This window comes from Gavia stellata, chromosome Z (genome assembly GCF_030936135.1).
Source record: "Gavia stellata isolate bGavSte3 chromosome Z, bGavSte3.hap2, whole genome shotgun sequence".
Classification (NCBI taxonomy): domain Eukaryota; kingdom Metazoa; phylum Chordata; class Aves; order Gaviiformes; family Gaviidae; genus Gavia; species Gavia stellata.
In genome coordinates this window covers 78,631,742-78,653,734 of record NC_082637.1, presented here as the reverse complement: position 1 = coordinate 78,653,734, position 21,993 = coordinate 78,631,742, and the positions used below count along the sequence as shown (strand labels likewise).

Here is a 21,993-nt window from a genome sequence, read left to right as displayed (position 1 = left end):
TGCCATTACCTCTACAATCTGTGCATCCACATCAGTGAATAACACTGCTATCAGATGCAGAAAAACAGATTAAATGAGCTAGTGCTCATAAGACAATCGCTATCAGAGAGACACATCACAAGAGAAGTGGCACCTACAGCACTCTCTGTAATAGCTTTTCTAAGACTGAAGCTTCTGTGGAAACTGAGACTAAAATATTTTCTTAACTCTTAGAGGTGAGCCCTCAAAGTATGGGGAAAAGGGTAAGAAAATTTCCTTACTGTCGTTTCAAAATATAGCAAGGATGCAATGCCTAAACATAGCATATATTAAAGAAAAGTAAGTGCAAAAAACAGATAAATGAGTGGTTTTCTTCACCACTTAAGTTATGCCTTTGTCTTCATGACGATATGTGACCTCTCCCAATCTGAACTCCATGAAGCCACCAAACCATTTAGTGGTTCAATAAATAAACATGTCAGTGCTCTTGCTGAAAGGCCTTTTTTCCTAGACTGTGTCTCTTCTTTTCTCTCCCTCTCCTTCTTTGAGGATTTTATTTTTCTGAATGACCTTTTATTATTCACAGGAATAACTGGTGACAAAATCTACTTTGTAGGTTAACATGGCATCTGTCTGTGGGCTCAGCTGGGCAGTGCTAATATAGCAACATGAGGACATAGTTTGGCTTTCGTTTTTAATGACAAGTTGTACGTAGCTGAAAGAAAGCAGACTGAGAAACAGCAGGAATCCCTGTGGTTCAAGTCAAGTGAAAATAGCTGCTGTAATAAATTGGCTCCTTGGCCTCTTCAAGACCAAATGGGCCAGTTTAGTGGTGACCCAGGATTTACATGGTTGGAGCCGGCCTGTTTCCTTCCAGTCTGAACAGGGCAGGACATGCTCTGGTGAGCAAGAGACCAGCTGGTAGATCTGAGACAGCAGCACACTCCAGCAGGCAGAGAGGGCCAAACTGGGAGCAGTAACACATCCTTTTGGCACACATGTGCAACCTGCCTTGGCTCTGAAAAGGACTAAAAGTGCTCCCACAAACAACCTGTCTCAATGGAAGAGGATAATAAATCTTAAACTGCTCCAGCTGCCATGCAAGTGAACATTGGACTATGCCCTAACCTTTCATAGCAGGTATAAATTACTACCATGAGAAATTAAGAAGGCTTGATTTAGTATGATTTGATCACTGTTGGAGTTTTCCTGGTGAATACCTGTTAAGTGTTTTATGTACCTTTTCCTCTGTGGAGAAAAATCTTTCCCCTAAAGGTGTTCTCTGATTCAGCTCCTCTTATGCTACAACCTGCCCCTTTACTGCACCAGTTTCTTTTGCAAGTGTAGGCTGCCAGGTTTCAGATGGATACAGCCTACCTCAGTGTTAATGGTTGTATGGCACAGGGCTGGGAGTTATTTCCCACCAGCTTAATAACACAGCATTGGAGTCGATATGTTGAAAACACAGAGCACTCTATTGCTAAAACAAATAGCAAAATTAAGACCCTAAGTTTGTGGTTTCTGAGTAATTTTTGCATTTGTGAAGGATTTTCCAAGGGAGTTGTGGGCCCCTGTGGAAAGTTCACATACTTCTGTAGCTGAATTGCACCTTAAAATTTCCTTTCTTTGTCCAGGTCCTGTAGAAGTAGAGCAGAAACCCAAAGGGGTTGACACACTGAGATGGATGGAGTGAGCACCCTTGAGATGAGTGTACTGCCCAGGTCACTGCTGACCAATGCAAAGGTGCTTCCCCCATGGTCACAGTGCTGACCATGAAGCACTGTGATTCAGGAATGAACTGCTAAAGTCTCCCTTTGTTTGTTAAGAGCAATGAGTGGGTGTGCACAGCAGTTTTCCAGATCCCTCATCAGTACCTCTATTTTTCATCCATATTCTGCACTTTCACTGCCAACTACATCACCAGGAACTGGGCATCTGCCTCTTACACTTAAATGTCATCCTTCCTATCTTGACAACATCTGTTCCTTTCTCTCCTGCCTGATGCTGGTAAGGTGAGAGCCCAAATTCCTTCTTACTATCTGTACCTTGATTTCTCCCCCAAGTCTGCATAGATATGTCTCTTAAGGAAAGAGACTGTTAGCTCAGCTTCATCCCTGTTGTATTGTCGAGTCCTCTTTATTGTTAAGCTCCTGTCATCCATCAAACCCTATTCAGAGTTGAAATCAACAGCAAATAAAAGGAAACAAATAAGTCAGCACAGTGCTACACAGAAATGGAGCTAGCATGCACAGACATGGATGAAAAGACACTGAGCCCCAATAGTGCTGATGGAGCTGCCCTGCAGCTGTTCTGGTTGAGTTACTTCATCACTGCTATACAGACAATGATAGACGTAAAACTTTAGCTGTGCTAATGGCAGCATGAACTGGTAGTATGTGCAGCCTTTACAACATGTTCATGGATGTGAACATGCTTGGGATTTTCTTTTTTTAATCCAAGGGTGATTACAAAGTTGACATGTCCTTCATGCAGATCAAGTCAGCGGTCCATGCTGTGGCAGATATGGCCTGTCACCAAATAGACTGTGGAGGTGAAGTCTACTCAGGCTTATGGTATTTATAAGTTTGTGAGATTTGGGTGAAATCTGTCTTTCTCTTATGTGTGTTAATTTCTAGGCCTTGGACTTCCATGACTTTTTTTCTAGTTAAGTTCACGTATTACTGCTGTAATGCTCTCTTCTTAATCTTTCATTTGTTGCCACCTCAATGGGGAATATCACTTACAGGTGGACACCTTAAGTCAATGCCAGTGACTATCAAGCGCTGTGCAGAATGCTAGTTGTGGCATAGGTGTGAAATTAGGCAACCCGCATTGCACCAGGGGAGGTTCAGGCTGGATATTAGGAAAAATTTCTTTACTGACAGAGTGGTGAAACACTGGAATAAGCTGTCCAGGGAAGTGGTGGAGTCACCATCACTGGAGGTGTTCGAGGAACGTGTGGACGAGGCATTGCGGGAGATGGTTTAGTGGGCATGGTGGTGTTGGTTGATGGTTGGACTTGATGATCTTACAGGTCTTTTCCAACCTTAGTGATTCTGTGATTCTGTGATCCTGTGATTCCATTTAGCATCCTAGTCATCAGACTGCCTGCCCTTTCTTCACGGGCATAGGCTGCTTATACATCAACACTATGGCAAAGAACAGTAGAATGTTTTTTAGTGAACTCATCCCTCTTTCCTCAAACACACTTCCAACTGGTTCGGATATGGAGTGATTCACAGTATGTGATGAGACTGTGGAGTCACAGGCAAGAGTCCTTTTGGAGGAAACCAAACCAGAAACTCTTCTGCAGGGTCACATAAAATACTTTTCAAACCCTAGTGGAAACACAGATATTCAAATCAAGTATGACTCCTTCTGACACTGTGGCAACATTCAGTCCAGGGAATCAGACTAAATCTAGTCTGACATTAAATCCTGGAAATACTTACAATATAGATCTAGAGATGTCAGCACCAACAGCTCCCATCCTCTGATCCACTCCTACTGCACAGCTACTTGCTAATGCAAACAGAGGCATCTACACAAGGATAACATGCTGAAAGCTTCGCAGTTCCAAAGGTGCACAGGGGCCTGAGTATGAAGGGCTGCTTTAGTGAAATGGTAAAAAAAAGGCACTCAGCTCTATTTTACATCTGTATTTGAATAGCAGGAGAGCATATAGGTATCAGTAGACAATCAGAGGCCCACTATGCTAAAATGTTCTACAGACATTTAACAAGGAAGGTCCTTTTGGCCTGAGATTAGCATGAATAAAGCTATCAAAGTGAGCTGGAAAGAAAGAAAAAAAAAACAGCAGAAAAAAAGTAATCAGGACGGAAAAAAATAGATGCCTTTTCTGCAGCACCACTTCCAAAGTGGCAATGCTTTAGGTGAACCACAGCAGAGATGAATGCCAAGGAGGGATCAATCCTGTGGTAAAGCCACAGGATTAGACTTCTGGCTTTGTGGACCTCTGGAGCATGCTGAGAGCACAACAAGAAAAAAGGTCCCAATTTCATTATTATGGACTTCCACTGGTTTTAATGCAGTCTTTAAACCTTGCTGGGGGCTACCTGTTGGCTCTGTGGACTACATGGACGCCATAGCTCAGCATGTGGGAAGAGGAGGGGTCAGCTCCAAAGAACCTGTGCTGGAAAAAGTTAGAAGCACCTACAGCATTTTGGCACATAAGTTGGACTGACAGTTTTTAATATTCTTCCCCAGAGCAAAAGATGTCTATCCAAAGCTGTCAAAAAGCAGGAAAACCCACCAGCCAATATTGTTAGAAAGAAAGATACAGGTGTGTAGTCAGTTACTCCATGTATCCATAGGTAGACTACAGCTCAAGCTAGCACTGTGAGCACATGCCACTGCTCGCTGGAGCAACAAATAAGCAAAGGGCATCTCTGATGCACAGATCCTTTGCATAAGTAATCATAACACAACTGTGGAGTATACACAAACAGTAGTGTTTTGAAGAGACACAGTCAAGAATATAAAGTGAAGTAGCAGCAGAGGGCTTGTATTGACCAAGGACTGCAGAGCCACTTCAAGCTGTATTATTACGAGCCGTATTTAAAATTTAGTAGGTGTGCACAGTGCTGTGGTAGCACAAGGAACAGTATTTGGTGTATTCTCAGTGTGAATGTGTACATTCAACAGTGCTACTGGATATGATATATAAACCCTTATACATCCTTGTCCTTTATAGAGGAGATCATTCTACCTGGACTTCAGCAAAGCCTTTGACACTGTTCCCCACAGTATTCTCCTGGAGAAGCTGGCGACTCGTGGTTTAGACAGGTACACTCTTCGCTGGGTAAAAAACTGTCTGAACAGCTGAGCCCAGAGAGTTGTGGTGAATGGAGCGAAATCCAGCTGGCGGCCGGTCACAAGTGGAGTCCCCCAGGGCTCAGTTTTGGGGCTGGTCTTGTTTAATATCTTTATCAATGATCTGGATGAGGGGATTGAGTGCTCCCTCAGCAAGTTTGCAGATGACACCAAGTTGGGCGGGAGTGTTGATCTGCTCGAGGGTAGGAAGGCTCTGCAGAGGGATCTGGACAAGCTGGATCGATGGGCCCAGGCCAACAGTATGATGTTCAACAAGGCCAAGTGCCAAATCCTGCACTTGGGTCACAACAACCCCAGGCAATGCTACAGGCTTGGGGACGAGTGGCTGGAAAGCTGCCCCACAGAAAAGGTCCTGGGGGTGTTGATTGACAGCCGGCTGAAGATGAGCCAGCAGTGTGCCCAGGTGGCCAAGAAGGCCAACGGCATCCTGGCCTGTATCAGAAATGGTGTGGCCAGCAGGAGTAGGGAGGTGATCGTGCCCCTGTACTCGGCGCTGGTGAGGCCGCACCTCGAATCCTGTGTTCAGTTTTGGGCCCCTCACTCCAAGAAGGACATTGAGGTGCTGGAGCATGTCCAGAGAAGGGCGACGAAGCTCATGAGGGGTCTGGAGCACAAGTCTTATGAGGAGCGGCTGAGGGAACTGGGGTTGTTCAGTCTGGAGAAGAGGAGGCTGAGGGGAGATCCCATTGCTCTCTACAACTACCTGAAAGGGGGTTGCAGAGAGGTGGGTGTTGGTCTCTTCTCCCAAGTGACCAGTGACAGGACAAGAGGAAATGGCCTCAAGTTGCGCCAGGGGAGGTTCAGGCTGGATATTAGGAAAAAGTTCTTTACTGAGAGAGTAGTGAAACATTGGAACAGGCTGCCCAGGGAGGTGGTAGAGTCACCCTCCCTGGAGGTGTTCAAGGAGCGTGTGGATGTGGCATTGTGGGATGTGGCTTGATGGACATGGTGCTGTGTGGTATGGGTGGGTTGGTTTTGGTGTGGGTTGTGGTGTGGTTTGTGGGTGGTTTTGGTTTTTTTGTGGGTGTGTGGTGTGTGGGGCGTTTTTTTGTTTGGTTGGTTGGGTTTTTTTATGGTTGGGCTTGATGATCTTACAGGTCTTTTCCAACCTTAGCGTTTCTATGATTCTGTGATTCTGTGATCTAACTCCTATAATTTAATTTCACAGTTTAGAAAATATTCACTGATTTAATCTGACTCTAATCCAGCATTATTTATTGTAATTATTGCCATTGCTATGGAAATTCCAAAAGCAATCAAGCAGCTGTCTGTGGCTAGCTATGCTTGAGCAAGATTGTCGCTGGAGGTGAAATCAGTGGACATGTTCTTATCCTTTTCATGGTTTAAGCTTGATGTAGAAATAAAAGTGCAGAGGTTCTTCTTCCAGACAGGACTGACAGGCTGCCCGTACCATGCCCTGTGAGCTGCGCCTGTAACCTGACCTCACCCGATAAGCAGAGGTGACTACTGTCTGGCTGATGAACAGGGTTCACTAATGAGATGCTCTTAGGGTCCTAGATGCTCTTAGTTACCCTTCCCTCAGGATGCACAGAAATGCTGAAATGTCCTCTGGCTTCTCCCCAAGACGGGATGAGCTCATCCCAGGGGTGGTGTGAGCATGGACACACCTTCAGCACAGAAACACAGGTGAGCACAGAGCAACCAGTGTCTGGGGGGCTTCCTGGGGGTGGCAAGGCTGAACCTGGAAGCCAGCGCCATCCCACCACCTCATCAGGGACCAGGGCAGCCCCAGCCCTGGCATTGGACACCACACTAGGGACAGGGACGGCCGCTGTGGGGGCTGAAATTGAATATGTCCTTCCTGAGCCAAGGCGTGCTGTGTCAACCCGCTAAGCACCCGCTGCTTTTTCTCCCAGCAGTGGCTGCCTCTCCACAGCACACAGAGCTGTCTCCAGCTGGCAAAGATATTTTTCAGTCATTGTTTCTGTACCCTTTATGCTTTCTTTAACAACACTGATGAGATACTCGGCTGGCGACTGAGCGTGGCTGGTAGAAATGGATCCAAGCAAAGCAAATCAACCTTTCAGCCACACATATTCTCCCATGGGCAATAAAATGTCTTTGATTTTGTAGGCACAGGCGGATCGGATATGCTGCTGAGGGACCCGCCGGGACCGTGCTCCTGTGAAAGTCCCAAAGCCGAGGAGGGTGCAGGGGTAAGTCTCCTCCCACCGCATCCTTGCGGGAACCACAGGGATCCATGCTGCGCTCAAACATAATGTTTGATGGCACCTCATGCTCAGTGGGATGGGCCACATCTTCAGCTGCAAGGAGGTTGTCGTGGTGGAAGTAGTTTGTACAGCAGACCCCATTGGTGTAAACTGCATTCACTTGACTGCTATCAGTGCTCTGCTTAGTGTCGTATCGCTTTGTGGCAGCTCATATATCGCAAGCAGGACCTGTAGGACTGCTGGGAAAGCTCTGAGCTAGAGTTTAATCAGTCCCTGACTTTCTCTGGCTTAAGTTAAGGTCATACTTAAGGAAGAGGGGAAAAAAGGTTCAGTGACTGTGGAATGCAATTTGTTTTAATAACACAGTACTTCCAATGTTTGGGAGTGTAACACCACACAGAAGAAAATCTGACTTAGCATTGTTTTCTCCTTGGTTTTAAAAAAGAGGTCTCATTTTTTTAATAACGACCCCCTGCTGAAGGAGGAGGTTTAATGGCAGAACTTTGTAAGAGGGAGGCTGCCTCAGTGCTGCCACTGACGCAGCGTGAGCAGAATCAGCAAAATGCTAGCACAGGAAAGTCGATAAAGTCCATAACAGTATCCTTACCAGCATGGAAGAAAATTAATTTAGTCATAGCAAATGATGAAACACTGAAATTTTCTTTAATAACTTGCTAACAATTTGTGGAAGGGCAAAGCTGATGTTTGAGGCAAAGACCATATGGAGCAGCTGGATATAAACTCTTCTGAGCTTGCATTTGCAGAGAGAGAAACCCAAAACAGTTGTCCTTTCTATTGCTAAACAGTCAAATGGGCAATGTTATTTTCATATAAGAAAACCATCAATTTTAGATTAACTCTGAAGAGAATCTATGCAGATCTAGTTGCAACATTTTTTGATGAAACCAAGAGAAAGTAGATTTTCAGTTAATAGAAATCAGGAAATAGAAATCCACATATCTCTGTTATTTTCAACAGCCTACTTACTCCAAGCAGAGACCTGGGCCATCAAAAAGTTCCCTTCAACTTTAACAAACTATTAACAAGAAGCAACAAGCTACCCCTAGGTCCAGACTGTGCTCTTGACTGTATGGTTCAAGTCAATGGTAAATGCATAGGTTTCAATAAAGCATAGAAAACTCTTATATCTAATAGGTAATGAGATTCATGACCAGTGAAGACAGGATATGGACCAGTAAATAAATGTTACATTTGATCCTAGTCAAGAAGCACAGTAATATTCTCGCTTAGAAGAAAGGAAAAATATGGTCCTCCCAATAAGCCACTCCATGTAATGTGCTCAGAACTAGACAAGCTGGACCCATTGTTGAACAAGCCAAAGTTTCTGAATGATCTTGGAGTTTTTTATGTTTCTTCCTTCTTTTCTAAATAGCAAAAAGCTGCCTCTTCATTGTTGCGTTTAAAACACATCCTGTTATGCCTGCAGCTCTTTTTGGAGTGCAGGTTCAGAATACCATGTACTCTATTACTGAGCCTTTCTTGCAGCTTTTGCTCAAAGAGGAGAATGTGTATGTATGTGGGAGTAGCATAAATTGCAGCTGTTTGTCTTTATTTTTCCACCATCATTACTGCTGACTGGTAACAAGGAAGAAGACGTACGTATACGCCATTTGACTTCTCTGCAACACTGCTGTACAGGAGGTTGGGAGATTATTTTGGTGAGCATCTCCTAATTTCAACATAAAAGGATCAGCAGTAGGCTGAAAGAATTTGTCTTGCAGTGAAAAGGATGCTGCTATTTTGCTAGAATATTTTTTCAGAGATGTAGAACGTCAACTTGCTCTTTCATTGTTTTTATGAAAGCTTGTATCACCAAAGAACCTACGTGAGTCCAAGAAACTCTGGAAAAATTAATTTCACTGGACAGCTGCTTAAAAACAAAAAAAAAAAGCCAAACAGATCCGGGATGCAACTCCTTCCTCTCATCCTCCCCCTTGTCCCACTGCCATAAATGCACTGTGGCCAAAAACTTTACAGATAACTGAAAATGACAGAGGCTTTGATATTTTCAGCACTCTGGAGCAGTTTAAAAGGGAGAGGATCTTTCTGCACAGTGTATGTATCTGAAGTGTGTGAGCCCAGGCAGCAAAAATCCCTGGTCGTCTTTCAATGTGTAAGCCTGCATGGCCTCATATCGCCTCCTCCCCAGCCCTTCAAGCAGTTTAGGATGTATCTTGCTGCCACACCAGCCATGGAGAGGTGCTGCTGAAATTCAGGGGCATTTATGCAGTAAAAATCCAAGAGAAGGTACAAACCAGCTTCAAGGAGTGAAATAGTGGATTTTCTGCAGCTGACACTTTCCCCAGCTGGCTCCTGCCAGCTCTCATCACTGGTTTTCCCAGGTCGTGCTCTCCATCCCTGGTCCTGGCCACAGCTCACCTCATGCTGAAGTCAGCAGAGCTGGGGTGGGTAACGAGAGGAGGATCCATCTGAGTTATTGAACTGCATGTCACAGCTAGGAGTTAATTTCCAATTATGGTCTCTGCTAACTGCTCTCGAGTGCGCCTTCATATCATGACCAAGGCAGGCAGTGTTGGTCAGGAAAGTCAAAGGATCGACAGTTGTTCAAAGCGATCTAACCCATTATGTTTGACCTCTGGCATTGCAATTTTATTTCTGTGGCTGTGCATGGGAACTGTGAAAGCAAAGTAAGACGACTGACAAGCTGTGGTGCCTGTGTAAAACATGCCCACCTGCCTTCACATCCAAAGACAAGTAAGACTGCCTGCTCTGACAGTATGTGAGTATAGACATTAAAATGCACAGCAGTTTCGTAGCGCAGAGCTGGATTTCCATACAGAATACTGTGTATTTTTAATTAGCAGGCATATAATCAGCTTGTCTTATCACCTCATTTCAGTTTCATTTTGTATGATTTCACTTCTGATGATCGGAAAATGCAGTGAAGCTAAGACCTCGGCTTACTGCAGGGACAGACAGTCCTTCAGGTTGGCCACAGGTTTAGCCATTGGGCCTGTTCCGTTTCTAATTCAAGAAAGGGACACATCTTTGTCACGAGACAAAGAATTTCTTCTTTGAATATTATCCGCTTGTCTCTGACTTTCTGAGGACCTTACGGTAGGCTTGATTTTCTCACTTCATCATTTCTAGTATTGCCATCCACCTTGCAGCAAATGACACATCCCCGTTGGAGGCGTTTAACACCACTGCAATAGTGCTGGAAGGAACAAGTGTTCAGCCTTGAATATAGGCAGGGCTGGGTAAAATGTTTGGAGAAGGCAGCTCAACTGCTGAAGATTTGTACTTCAATGTGCAAAACATAGAAGATTAACAGGTATAAAGAATTCACAGGAGTGCTCATTAAGGCTCTAGCAACATAAAGGTGGAAATGTTAGGAGTATGGCAAGAGGGTCTTGTTCTTCTCTGTAGTAGGGATTTCAGTCCCTGGAGGCTGATACGGTTCTCCATGGAGGAGTAAAAGCAAAGACAGAAGGATTTCTCTTCTCCATAATTGTCACAGCACACCTGTGGCAACCCTCCATGAAGAGATGACATGACAAAATGTGCCATTCTGCACTTAGTTAATGTTTGGAACTGGAGTAAGCACTGTTTTGGCTTTGCCTGGTAATTAAATGTACAGGATTTAAGAATACTGACTTGTTTCTGAGGCTGCTGCTTGTGAGCTGAAAAAGTTAGAAACATTTAAATATGAGCAGGTAAAATTTAAATGGTATTATTTTTAATAGTTACAGAAATAGTTTTGTGTAATATTATTTGTCAGCTTTTGATTCCCTTCTTTCTTTCCTGGTATAAAGTTTTGTGTAACGTCCTTTTCTGCTCATCACACTTTCTTGCTCCAGATCACGCCAGTTCCTCAGCTCTTTCAAAACCCACCTGTCTCTCCACATATTCATCACAAGGGTCTTTTTTGCTATGACTGCTACCTCTTCTAATCCAGGCTCCTTTCCCAATTTCTACTTTCTACATAAATCCATTCAGGTGTTTCAAAAAAACCCAGCCTGTTTCATCTGTTGCTTTCACTCTCTCTCCCACTAGATCTCTTTACAAGATCTACCCAGACCTCTTGAAAGCCTCTGATCAGATTCCCTTCATATTTTGTCTCGGCTGCAAGTCCCAGGCTCCCACCCAGCTTAGTTTCTGCTAATTGTTCTTCTCATTTGCTGCCACTTTTACTTCAGTCTAGACTCTTGTGCCTCCCACAGTTGCTTATCTCCCTTGTTGGACTTTCCTGGGGTGACTCTGGCCCCACTTTTTCCTGCAAGGGCAAATGTCTCTGCTCCTCAACACTCATTATTGCTTACATTTTGATAACATCTACAGGCCAGATAAGAAATCATTATGCTGAATGAGACAAACTTACTAAAGGAAAGACAGTCTCTAGTCGAGGTCTCAGTAAACACTTCGGGTCCATCTAAGAGCCATGGCACACAAAAATTGCCAGCTCTCTCTTCCATCGCAGTTTTGATGATTAATGGCAACAAACTATTTCTGTTATCTTTGTTTGCACAACTGGTATTTCTAGTTACATTTATAACTCAGCCCTTGCAAATACTGAGAAGTTGAATACCCAGTGAAATACACTGTGTTTGGGTATTTATGTGTAGATATTTAAACATTTCTGCACTGTATATTTTGTGAATGGGCTACACAAACAATTTTACTAACTCTGCAGGACTTGCTTTTAACTATAGAGCCTAATGTATTTAAGCTGCTACAGGACAACACTGCTTTATTCTCTGTAGACAACTTTATTCTTTGTCTTGTCATTTTTATTGTTCTAGTGGTAGTGAATAAAACCCTGCATCTGTTCCTCAGGAAGGACTTAATCCAAAGCTCATTGAGTGCATTGGGACAGCCTCCATTGGGCTTTGGATCAAGCTCTTCAGTTCACAAACAAATGCTCATTGTGAGAATATGCTATTCAAGTATGGTACAGAAGAGTTACAGAGGTTCCCTATTTCTAAAATAATGATTGCTCTTTAAATCATTTTTGCCATGCCTGTTTAGTTGGAGGAACAATATGCAACTGTACATAACTGTTCAAATACTGTAGTCTGTGATTATCTTGCCCCAGCAGTTGATATAAATGTTGAATATGTAACACTGTGGTAACAAGTAGTGCTATATTTACATGGCTCTTCCTATGCACGCAGTAATTCACACAATATATAGAGATAGGCTCCCTGCCCCTGAGGACGTTCAGATTCAATCAGGCAAGCTGGACACGGGCAAGCCATCTTTCAGGACTGCCTTATGCTGATGTTATTGATGAAGCAGACTTGAAAGGAGGATTTGTAGAATAAAAGAGGGATACTAGTGAATGGGATTTTTTTCTGTGCTTAGGAAAAGAAACAGACTGAAAGGGGACACAAAGCCCACAGTAGGGGAAAGAAACAGGGGCTATTGTGGAAGAGGGTACAAAGAGACTAAGATAAGGCAGGAGTAATCAAAGCAGAAACATTAGCTGGGGTAAGACTGTAAAGAGCTTTAAATGAAACCTTACAGCTCCAGATTTGCAATGACTGAATCTTCCACAAGAAGGGAGAGCCATGAGTGAGTTATGCAGCGGTATCCCCATGAGCTGTAATAAAAAAATTTCTTCCTTACAACATCACAGGTACGGAATACTTCCTTGGATTTCTTGTGAAGTGGAGCTAACAGTTCCATGAACTGAAGAGAACACGATGCCAGTGAAACTTGGCTGCTTTCGCAACTGCAGAACAGTGTAACTTCTTCACGTGGGCGTAGATTACACAAACACTTACTACTGGGTATTACTCCTGTGACAGAATTGCTTGCAGTAAAATACACTACACTGTGTTGTAAGTGCTGGCAGAGCTACACACGTAGGTTGTAAGCTGATGATGACTAAAACAGTTTATGGAGCCAGTACTAAAACATTACTCACTCAAGGAGTCACATTTAAGTCAATGAGATTACTCATGTAGCTAGTTGCCGATAGAGATCTTGCCAAGCCATTCTACCACATAATAGACGTGTGTAAATAAGCCTGTTAGTCAGCTGAATAACTTTTAAAAGAAAATAATTTTTAAGTCCATACTACATTAGTATTTGAACTCCCTAACCACAGCTGAGGTCCCGTTATGTTCTGCAAACACCCACCAACAGGCAGTCCCTGTCCTAAAATTCATCAACTCATACAGACAAATAAGGGAAAGTAACTTGCCTTCACTCACATCACATGTCATCAGCAACACCAGGAATAGAACAGGGATCTCCAGTCAGTTCCCTACCAGCAGCTCCCTGCCTCTGTAATACTCAACATTTCATCCCCGTACTGAATATAAAGCATTTATGAATGTGACTTCCAAACTTCCCACAGCTCTTCTGCTAACTGACTGATGGATGTCTGCGTTCATTAGTTATAAATGCACAGAGAATACACAGAAGTACCATTTGCATCTCACATGCATTACTGCAAGCTGGTGCATTCCCTCATCCAGCTCATCTGCATGCTATTCTGCAGTCAGAGAAATAACCAGAACAACAAGGAAAGGAAAACGAATCTAATCACAGAAATTCTGACAGCTAATCTAAGCCACTTAAAAATCTGCATCCCAAGCAAAACTCATTTTTCATACTCAGTGAAATTCAATGGGGAGGCTACCAGATCAGGGATCCTATTTCAGGACTGCATTTCATTTTATAAATGTTATAAAAATGCCTGGCATATCCAACATTATTATCACAGTATTTTCCTTCCTTTCTTTATTCTGCACTGCTCTCAGCATCTTTGGGAGTTCATAGAGAACAAGAACAGTGTGCTGGGCTGTAAAACAGCAGCCTGAAGGAATTTATTCCTAATAGGAAGAGGTATCCCCTTTGAATTATTCTCCATTTGAAGGTTCACTGCATAACAATAAAAAAATCTGCCTCACTGAAACTGGGCTCCAATGTATTGACAAAGTCCCAAAGCAAAGACTCTGAGTGACTCCTCTGTCTCCTGGATAAAGCAGGAGCAGCAGATACGGATATGGCTTCACAACCTTCTCTCCCCATTTCTCTCTCCTCTCCTCCAAACATCTTTGTCTTTCATTTCCTTCTCTTTATCTCCCCATCCTGAGCTTCCCTGTGTCTCTTCCCCTTCCTAACTCCAGGCATTCTTTGTTGGCAATGGCTCTGTCCTCTTTCTGCCCATGGAAGAGGACGCATCTGTACAGAGGCAGATTGTAAACTAGGTCAGCTTATGTGGCAGAGGAAAAAAGAGTAGAAATAAGAGCCTTTTTGTATAATAACAAGGTCTCACATAAGCATGTGGCCCCGTTGTCAGAGGTGATGAGTGTCTGCGGTTCCCACTCACTTCGGTGGCACTAGTCCTCTTGTCCACAGACTATGTATATAGAAAAACATCCTCAGTTTTGCAGTCCCCTACAAGCAGAATTTCAGATACGCTGTCGCACTTCCTTGAGCTTTCCCAGGACATCACATTAATCTCAGGATCTGTTTTTGTTGGTTTTTCCTACGTGTTCAGCACAGCCTTGCGTTGTATGTTGGTCAGTCGTTGGAAGAGGAATGAGGTAATGCCGGGTGTAAACATATCATTTTTCAGTTCACAGGGCACATAAGGCAGGCATGAAAGGGAATGACAGGCGAGGAACAGTCATTTGAGAGTTAAAGATAACTACTCTTGTTGACAAATATTTGGTTAATGTAGCTGATCTTTACGCTTTTCCTACTTTCAGAGTTTTTAGGATAATACTGACTAATCTTGCAATTCTTTATTTAGGTAAAGCCATTTTAACTTCACAGTAAAAATCAGGGAAGGCTGCACTCTGGCAAAGATTAAGTCCTTCTTTCCCCCTACCTGAAGCCCTCCATAATGCTGTAAAAAAATTACAGAGCATTAACAAAATATATCATTAAACAAAACTTTAAGACATAGTTTTCTTCTGATGTTGTAACTGTTGGAAATGCAAGTCAGAAGCAATAGGCAAAACTCATTAAAATATACACAGTGAAATCACATTTGATTTCCTCTGTGGTATATTAGTCATGTGCTACCTGATTAATACTAAGTAAATGCACCCCTGTCATAAGAAAAAAAAATAACCAAAATTTAGACAGTATCAGGGTCATCTGTGATATTGCTTTAGCTAATGGAACAAAATCCATGCTGCAGTCACACAGTTCAGTCCAATCCTGTACGAGGCCAATAAGCAGGAGAGGAGCAGAAGATAACTGTTGGAACAAAAGGGCAGAGGGGTGGGAACCCAGGAAGAGGAGCTCTGAAGTTCCCCCTTTGGCAGTGTAACATCTTTGGTTGCTATGAATATCACACATTTTTCTCTACAGTACAATATTGCCAGTCTCCAAAACTTGAGACCTTCAAAAAGCATGAGACTGGACTATGCTTATTTTAATTATATTTCTGAGGCCTGAAGGGGACCCTCCTGCATGGTTCTGAAGATTTCTGCAACTAAAATATCCTCAGGGTATCCAGCTCCCTGAGCTGGAAGACCAGGATGGAGAGCAAAATAAACTCCCCATGATCCAGGAGGAAGCAGTTAACGACCTGCTATGCCACTTGGACACTCACAAGTCTATGGGGCCTGATGGCATCCACCCAAGGGTGCTGAGGGAGCTGGTGGAGGAGCTTGCCAAGCCACTCTCCATCATTTATCAACAGTCCTGGCTAACAGGGGAGGTCCCAGACAACCGGAGGCTTGCAAATGTGACGCCCATCTACAAGAAGGGCCGGAAGGAGGATCCAGGGAACTACAGGCCTGTCAGCCCGACCTCGGTGCTGGGGAAGATTATGGAGAGGTTCATCTTGAGGGCGCTCACAGGACATGTGCATGACAGCCAAGGGATCAGGCCCAGCCAGCACGGGTCCTGCTTGACCAACCTGATCTCCTTCTACGACCAGGTGACCAGTCTAGTGGATGAGGGAAAGGCTGTCGACGTTGTCTACCTGGACTTTAGTAAAGCCTTTGACACTGTTCCCCACAGTATTCTCCTGGAGAAGCTGGCGACACGTGGCTTAGAGAGGTGCACTCTTCCCTGGGTAAAAAACTGGCTGGATGGCCGAGCCCAGAGAGTTGTGGTGAATGGAGTGAAATCCAGTTGGTGGCTGGTCACAAGCGGAGTCCCCCAGGGCTCAGTTTTGGGAACAGTCTTGTTTAATATCTTTATCAATGATCTGGATGAGGGGATCGAGTGCAACTCAGCAACTTTGCAGACGATACCAAGTTGGGCGGGAGTGTTGATCTGCTCGAGGGTAGGAAGGCTCTGCAGAGGGATCTGGACAGGCTGGATCGATGGGCTGAGGCCAACAGTATGAGGTTCAACAAGGCCAAGTGCCAAATCCTGCACTTGGGTCACAACAACCCCATGCAACGCTACAGGCTTGGGGACGAGTGGCTGGAAAGCTGCCCTGCAGAAAAGGACCTGGGGGTGTTGGTCGACAGCCGGCTGAATATGAGCCAGCAGTGTGCCCAGGTGGCCAAGAAGGCCAACAGCATCCTGGCCTGTATCAGAAACAGTGTGGCCATCAGGAGTAGGGAGGTGATCGTGCCCCTGTACTCGGCGCTGGTGAGGCCGCACCTCAAATCCTGTGTTCAGTTTTGGGCCCCTCGCTACAAGAAGGACATTGAGGTGCTGGATCGTGTCCAGAGAAGGGCGACGAAGCTGGTGAGGGGTCTGGAGCACAGGTCTGATGAGGAGTGGCTGAGGGAACTGGGGTTGTTCAGTCTGGAGAAGAGGAGGCTGAGGGGAGACCTCATCGCTCTCTACAATTACCTGAAAGGGGGTTGCAGAGAGGTTGGTGCTGGTCTCTTCTCCCAAGTGACTAGTGATAGGACAAGAGGAAATGGCCTCAAGTTGCCCCAGGGGAGGTTCAGGCTGGATATTAGGAAAAATTTCTTTACTGAGAGTGGTGAAGCATTTAAACAGGCTGCCCAGGGTGGTGGTGGAGTCACCATCACTGGAGGTGTTCAAAAAACGTGTAGACATGGCATTGTGGGACATGGGTGGGCATGGTGGTGTTGGGTTGATGGTTGGACTTGATGACCTTACAGGTTTTTTCCAATCTTAATGATTCTGTGATTCTGTAAAAAAAGACTAATATATTTTTCTCCCTCCCTTCCTCATGATAACTGGCTTATCCTCTTTCTAGCAGCTGAAATGGCTAAAAACCCAACAAAAATGGCCAAGCCTGTGAAACATCCAGAAGGGGTGCAACCCCTATGCTCCTCTTTCTCTCTCCTCCGCAGCCGCACATGGCCATTTGGGTAGCATACCTATCTGTTGGAGTATGGACTCTTACACCTGTGGGGCAGGCTGGTGGGCGTGAGCAGTGATGCATGTCCATGCACAGCTGCTTCAGTCAGGTGTCGGAGGTGCAGCTTCCCTTTGCTCCCTGCCCGCTCCCTGCAAATAGGCTGAACAGAGCTGTAATGTGGTTCTAGCACATGCCCTGCACAGCTGCACTGTATCCTAGAAGGACAAAGGGTAGGAATCCTGTCTTTGGGCAGGTAACTGAATCGCAGACATTCCTGGGAACATTCCTGGGTGGTGCAGCTGAAATACCCCTGCTCAGAGCTGGTCTCCCTTCTTCCTCCCCATGCCAGATGCTAATGGCAAGTAAAAAACATGCATTAAAAAAGGCCGTCCTTGATCCAGAGAATTTACAGTGAAGTATGAAAGACAGAAAACAGATGGCTGCAGATAAGGAGAATGGCAAACAGTTCCCCGGGTCAAAGACCTTGGTGGGGTTTTGTCTGTACCACACTCTTGCGTGCCTTCAGACATGTACATTTGCAAAGAGGGTTGTGGCCACATATGGTTAATTAGTACGATAGCGTCTTACTTACATTAATAGCACTGGCATACAGGTCTGCAGTTACGTGTGTATGCACCTATGTCCTTATACCACTGACTTTTATTATAAGCCTTTCTCACCATGATGGCATTCAGGTAGTAATGTGCCTGTGTGTGAGCATCTGTGTCCTTGAGTTCTCACCCGAGGATGCAGCAGCTGAATTATCAACAGCAGCATGTAATCTCCCGTTTAAAACATTGGCACCTGAAGAGCGGAGGGTGGCAAATGTGACACTAAACTTCCATGCAGACTCTGGAGAACTAGAGGTTTGCAAACCTTGTGCCTGTACTGTGCAAATACAGAGATGCTAATTGGGTCAGAACTAGAGGACACCTGGATTAATGCAATCTATCTGAGAAGAGTCAACATTGCTTCTGTAAAGTCCTGCCTTAAATAAACCTCTTGGAGGTCTCTGCAAGGGTCAACAAAAATGTGGATAAGGGTGATCTAATTTCCATATCTGACTGGATTTCTAAAAGGCTCTTGACAAAGGCTTTTAAGGAGACTAAGCAGTGATAGCAACAAGAGGGAAAGCCCTGGTATAGCTCAGTAATTGCTCAGAAGATAAAATGCAAAGTACAGGAATAAAAGACAAGTTCTTACAATGGAGGGAGGTGCTGGGTGGTATGGGGTTCTCTAAGGGTCAGTGCTGGGACGTGTGCTGTTCAGTGTACTCGTATCTTACCTGGGAAGGGAGTGAAATAGCAAAGTTCATCAGTGGTATTAATTTACTCAAGTCAGTAAGAAGAAGAAAGACCATGAAGAACTACAGAAGGACATTATGAGGCCGACTGGGCAATACAAGAAATTCAAGGTAGGTAAATGTGAAATGATGCACACGGAGAAACAATCTTATAAAATGGTGGGCTCTGAGCTGGCCATTGCTGGAGTAAAATCTCAGGGTTATGACAGGCAGTTCCACAGAAACACCAGCTCTGTGCTCAAAAATTCTTCACAAAATACTGTTAAGAGAAAAACATCATTTTGCCACTGTAAGAATCCATGGTTTGCCCATGTCTTAAATACTGTGTATTTCTTCATCTCAAAAAGGATCTATTAGAACAGGATGATGTTCAAGACGGCATCAAGGATAAGAGGTACAGCATGATGTATGGGCAGAGGCCCCCATGAGCAACCTGCAATTCTTTGGCCAGGGGAAGGAATCAAGTAAAAGGATGACAGTGGAGGTCTGCAAAACCGTGAGCAGCTCAAAGAGAGGGTTAGGACCTGTTCCTCATCTCCATCACTGGAGCTGAGAGGGTAGTTAAGTTCGTATTGAAACCAAAAATAAAAGGCAGAGGTTCTTCGCAGGTGGGGTGGCAGATCAATGAAAATCCTTGCCAGAGCCTACTGTGAACGCTGCAAGTGCATTTGGGTTCAAGGGGACCCTGAAAAAGCCCATGGAAGTCAGCTCTGCTGCATATATTTAAAAAGAAAAAAAAAAAAAAAAGAAAAAGCCAAACCCCACCAATAAACCGAAAAAGAAAACAAAACAAAAAAAACCCCAACCAGCAGCAAAACCACCCCGAAACCCACGGCTCAGGAAACCCCCGCAGCTGCCAGCGGCGGGGAGCTCCCGCTTTGCGCACCCCCCCCAGGCCCCCGGGGCCGCGCTGCTGCCCGCAGGGGCTCGGCCCCCCCCGGGATTCGCTCCCTCCCCTCCCGCCCGGCGCGGGCATCCGTAACAGGAGAGGGCTCGCAGCCGGCCGGGTAACCCGACCGCGGCGGGACGGGGCGCGGGGGGGGATGCGCGGAGCCTCCGCGCGGGGCGCCTCGGCCCGCGGGACGGGACGAGGCGGGGCGGGGCGGTACGGGGCGGGCGGCGGCTTTGCCCCCCTCTTCCTGGCGTCGGCGAAGGGGGCGGGCGGGGAGAGGAGGGAAGGGGAGGGAGAGGAGGAGGAGGAGGAGGAGGAGGAAGGGGGACCCGACGTGCCGGGTCTGCGCGCGGAGCTGGCGGCGCACGCTGCGCGCCGGAGGAGCGGCCGCGCTTCGGAGAGGTACCTCCGTGCGCGGGGGTGCGCGTGTGTCCGTGCGTCCTTCTGCCGGTCGGTGTGTCTGTGTGTGAGCGCGGCTGCCGGTGCGGAGGGGAAGGAGGCGGCGGTGGCTGCGGCTCCGGCAAGTTGTCTGGCCCTTGGCGGGCTGCGGGCAGCGGCGGGGGGGGGGGCAAAGGTGGCAGTGCCGGGGTGGGGGAGCAAAGCGGGGCGGGGGAGGCAAGGAGGGGTCGGTGGGGATGCGAGGAGGGGCAGGGGAAGGGCGAGGGGGGCAGATGGAAACGCAGGGAGGGAGAGGCGAGGAGGGGAAGGAAGAATGAAAATGCGGCGAGGGGAAGGGAAGGGGGAAGGGGGGGATGTGGGGGGGGGAGGGAAGCACCTGCCCTTGCCCTGGCCCACCCCTCGAGGTGTGCCCGCCAGTCCCGCGGGACCCCCACGCGTGCACATTCCCCTGGGGCGGTAGGGGCTCACGACGTGGGGGTGCGGGGGGCCGCGGACCGCCGCGGGGTGCTGGACGGGGCGGGGGGGCCGGGTACAGAAAGCCGGGTCTGTGCGCGCATCCCCCCGGTGTCCGCAGGTGGAGGGGCGGCCCTTCCCCCGCCTGGGCCGCGGTTGGGGGACCCGAGGGGTCTTTGCAGCCCTCCCGGGGGGCGGCCGCTGTGCGCGGGAGCCGGCCGGGCTGGGGGGAGCGGGGAGGGGTGAGAGCCGGGTGGCGGCGTGGAGGGGATTTGGTAGGATCCTGAGAAACCCGTGACGTCATTATTTTTTAATCAGCATGGTTTTTTCATGGCCATCTCAATTTTTCCTGGACTCCCCTTTTTGAACCGAAAATCTCCTGTATCTTGTTCCAAGTCTTTCTATTTTTAGATCCCTCAGTAACAGCGAAGCATGAGTTTTAAATATTTTATTTCTTTTTATTTGGCTTCTGCCTAGGACCACTGCAGTATAAACTTCTCAAACATCAGTCAGTGTCTCTTCCTAAAAAGTTATTGAAATTATTACTAAGGTGGGCAGGCAGGCAGCTACTGTGGATATCAGTGTTTGAGTTCCTGATGACATTAGTCATTAAGAGCAGTCATCATACTGAAGTTTTTTTTTTATCTTGAGATGAATCGCCCATCAGCTCCCAGAAGATATACATTAGGGCAATAAGTACCAGCCTAATGTTAGAAGAGATAGAGCAGATCCCCCAGTTGCGATTTTACCAATGAAATAAGCATGTTGTTTTATTTTGAGCAGTGATTAACAGTTCAACGTTGTAATGATATCCTCTGATTCTAGCATTGTCTCATAGCTCTGGTATGTCAATTTGTATTCATGCTGTGTAAGTGTTTTGCAGAGGTTTTGCGTATCTGACGGGGATTTATTTCACTTTCACAATTACATTTTCTGGTCTCACCAGCCTCAGGAGCCCAAGGAAGGTATATATACATCAGTATCTGTGGTAGTACATGTTTTCTTTTCCTAAGAAGTGCAAGTTATTTCATACATTTTTAGAGCATAGCTTTTATGTCCCTGCACACAACAGAGGATGAAGTTACAGCTGAAATTGTGTTCACTTAAGTGTATTCATTGCAAGTATTTCTGACTGGTCAGTTTATCTTCATTTTGTATCTGAATGCCAGTCCATTCGCTGCCCTTTGATAGCCTCTGCCAAAGTAAGTTTGCACAAATTTAAAATGTTACATACAGATACTGGCTTTAGATAACTGACACGTTGGTTTTTGCATTAGCTTTCAAGCACATGTTCAAAGCGTACAGGTCCCAGGTGAGCTCTTAAGAAAACTAAGCCATATTCAAGGATGTCTTATAATAGTGCTAAGAAGTAGCTTTTGTGGCAGCTGATGGTTATTTTCCTTCTCTGTGGATGTGCAGATTCTGTACTACGGGATGTGTGCGTAACTTTCCAGTCCTTTTAAATTACTCAAAACTCCTGTTAACTTGAGCCAGAGTTTTGGCTAAGTGAGGAATATATAGGATTGTATGGCTTAGAGCATGAAAAGTATACCCAGCAGAATCCTGAGCAGTTCGATGTATACTTTGATCATGGGATAAGTTAATTCATGCCTGGTTTGTCTTGTCTAAACTGCAAAACTCACTTTTGCTGCTGGAAGCACCTGCTGATTTAGCAAGC

At 45.8% G+C, this 21,993-nt stretch overlaps 1 protein-coding gene across 5 annotated transcripts in view; it reads left to right on the top strand.

Annotated features, from left to right (window-relative positions):
• The window catches only part of PALM2AKAP2 (PALM2 and AKAP2 fusion), a 274,755-nt gene that overhangs the window by 155,000 nt on the left and 97,762 nt on the right, over positions 1–21,993 (top strand). For 4 of the 5 annotated variants that reach the window (XM_059834278.1, XM_059834276.1, XM_059834275.1 and 1 more), the window contains one exon: positions 6,928–7,010. In XM_059834278.1, the coding sequence (XP_059690261.1) occupies positions 6,928–7,010 (83 nt within the window). Of the gene's footprint in view, positions 1–6,927; positions 7,011–19,834; positions 19,866–21,993 lie in introns of those variants that run through there. The other variant, XM_059834280.1, reaches the window with a different exon arrangement.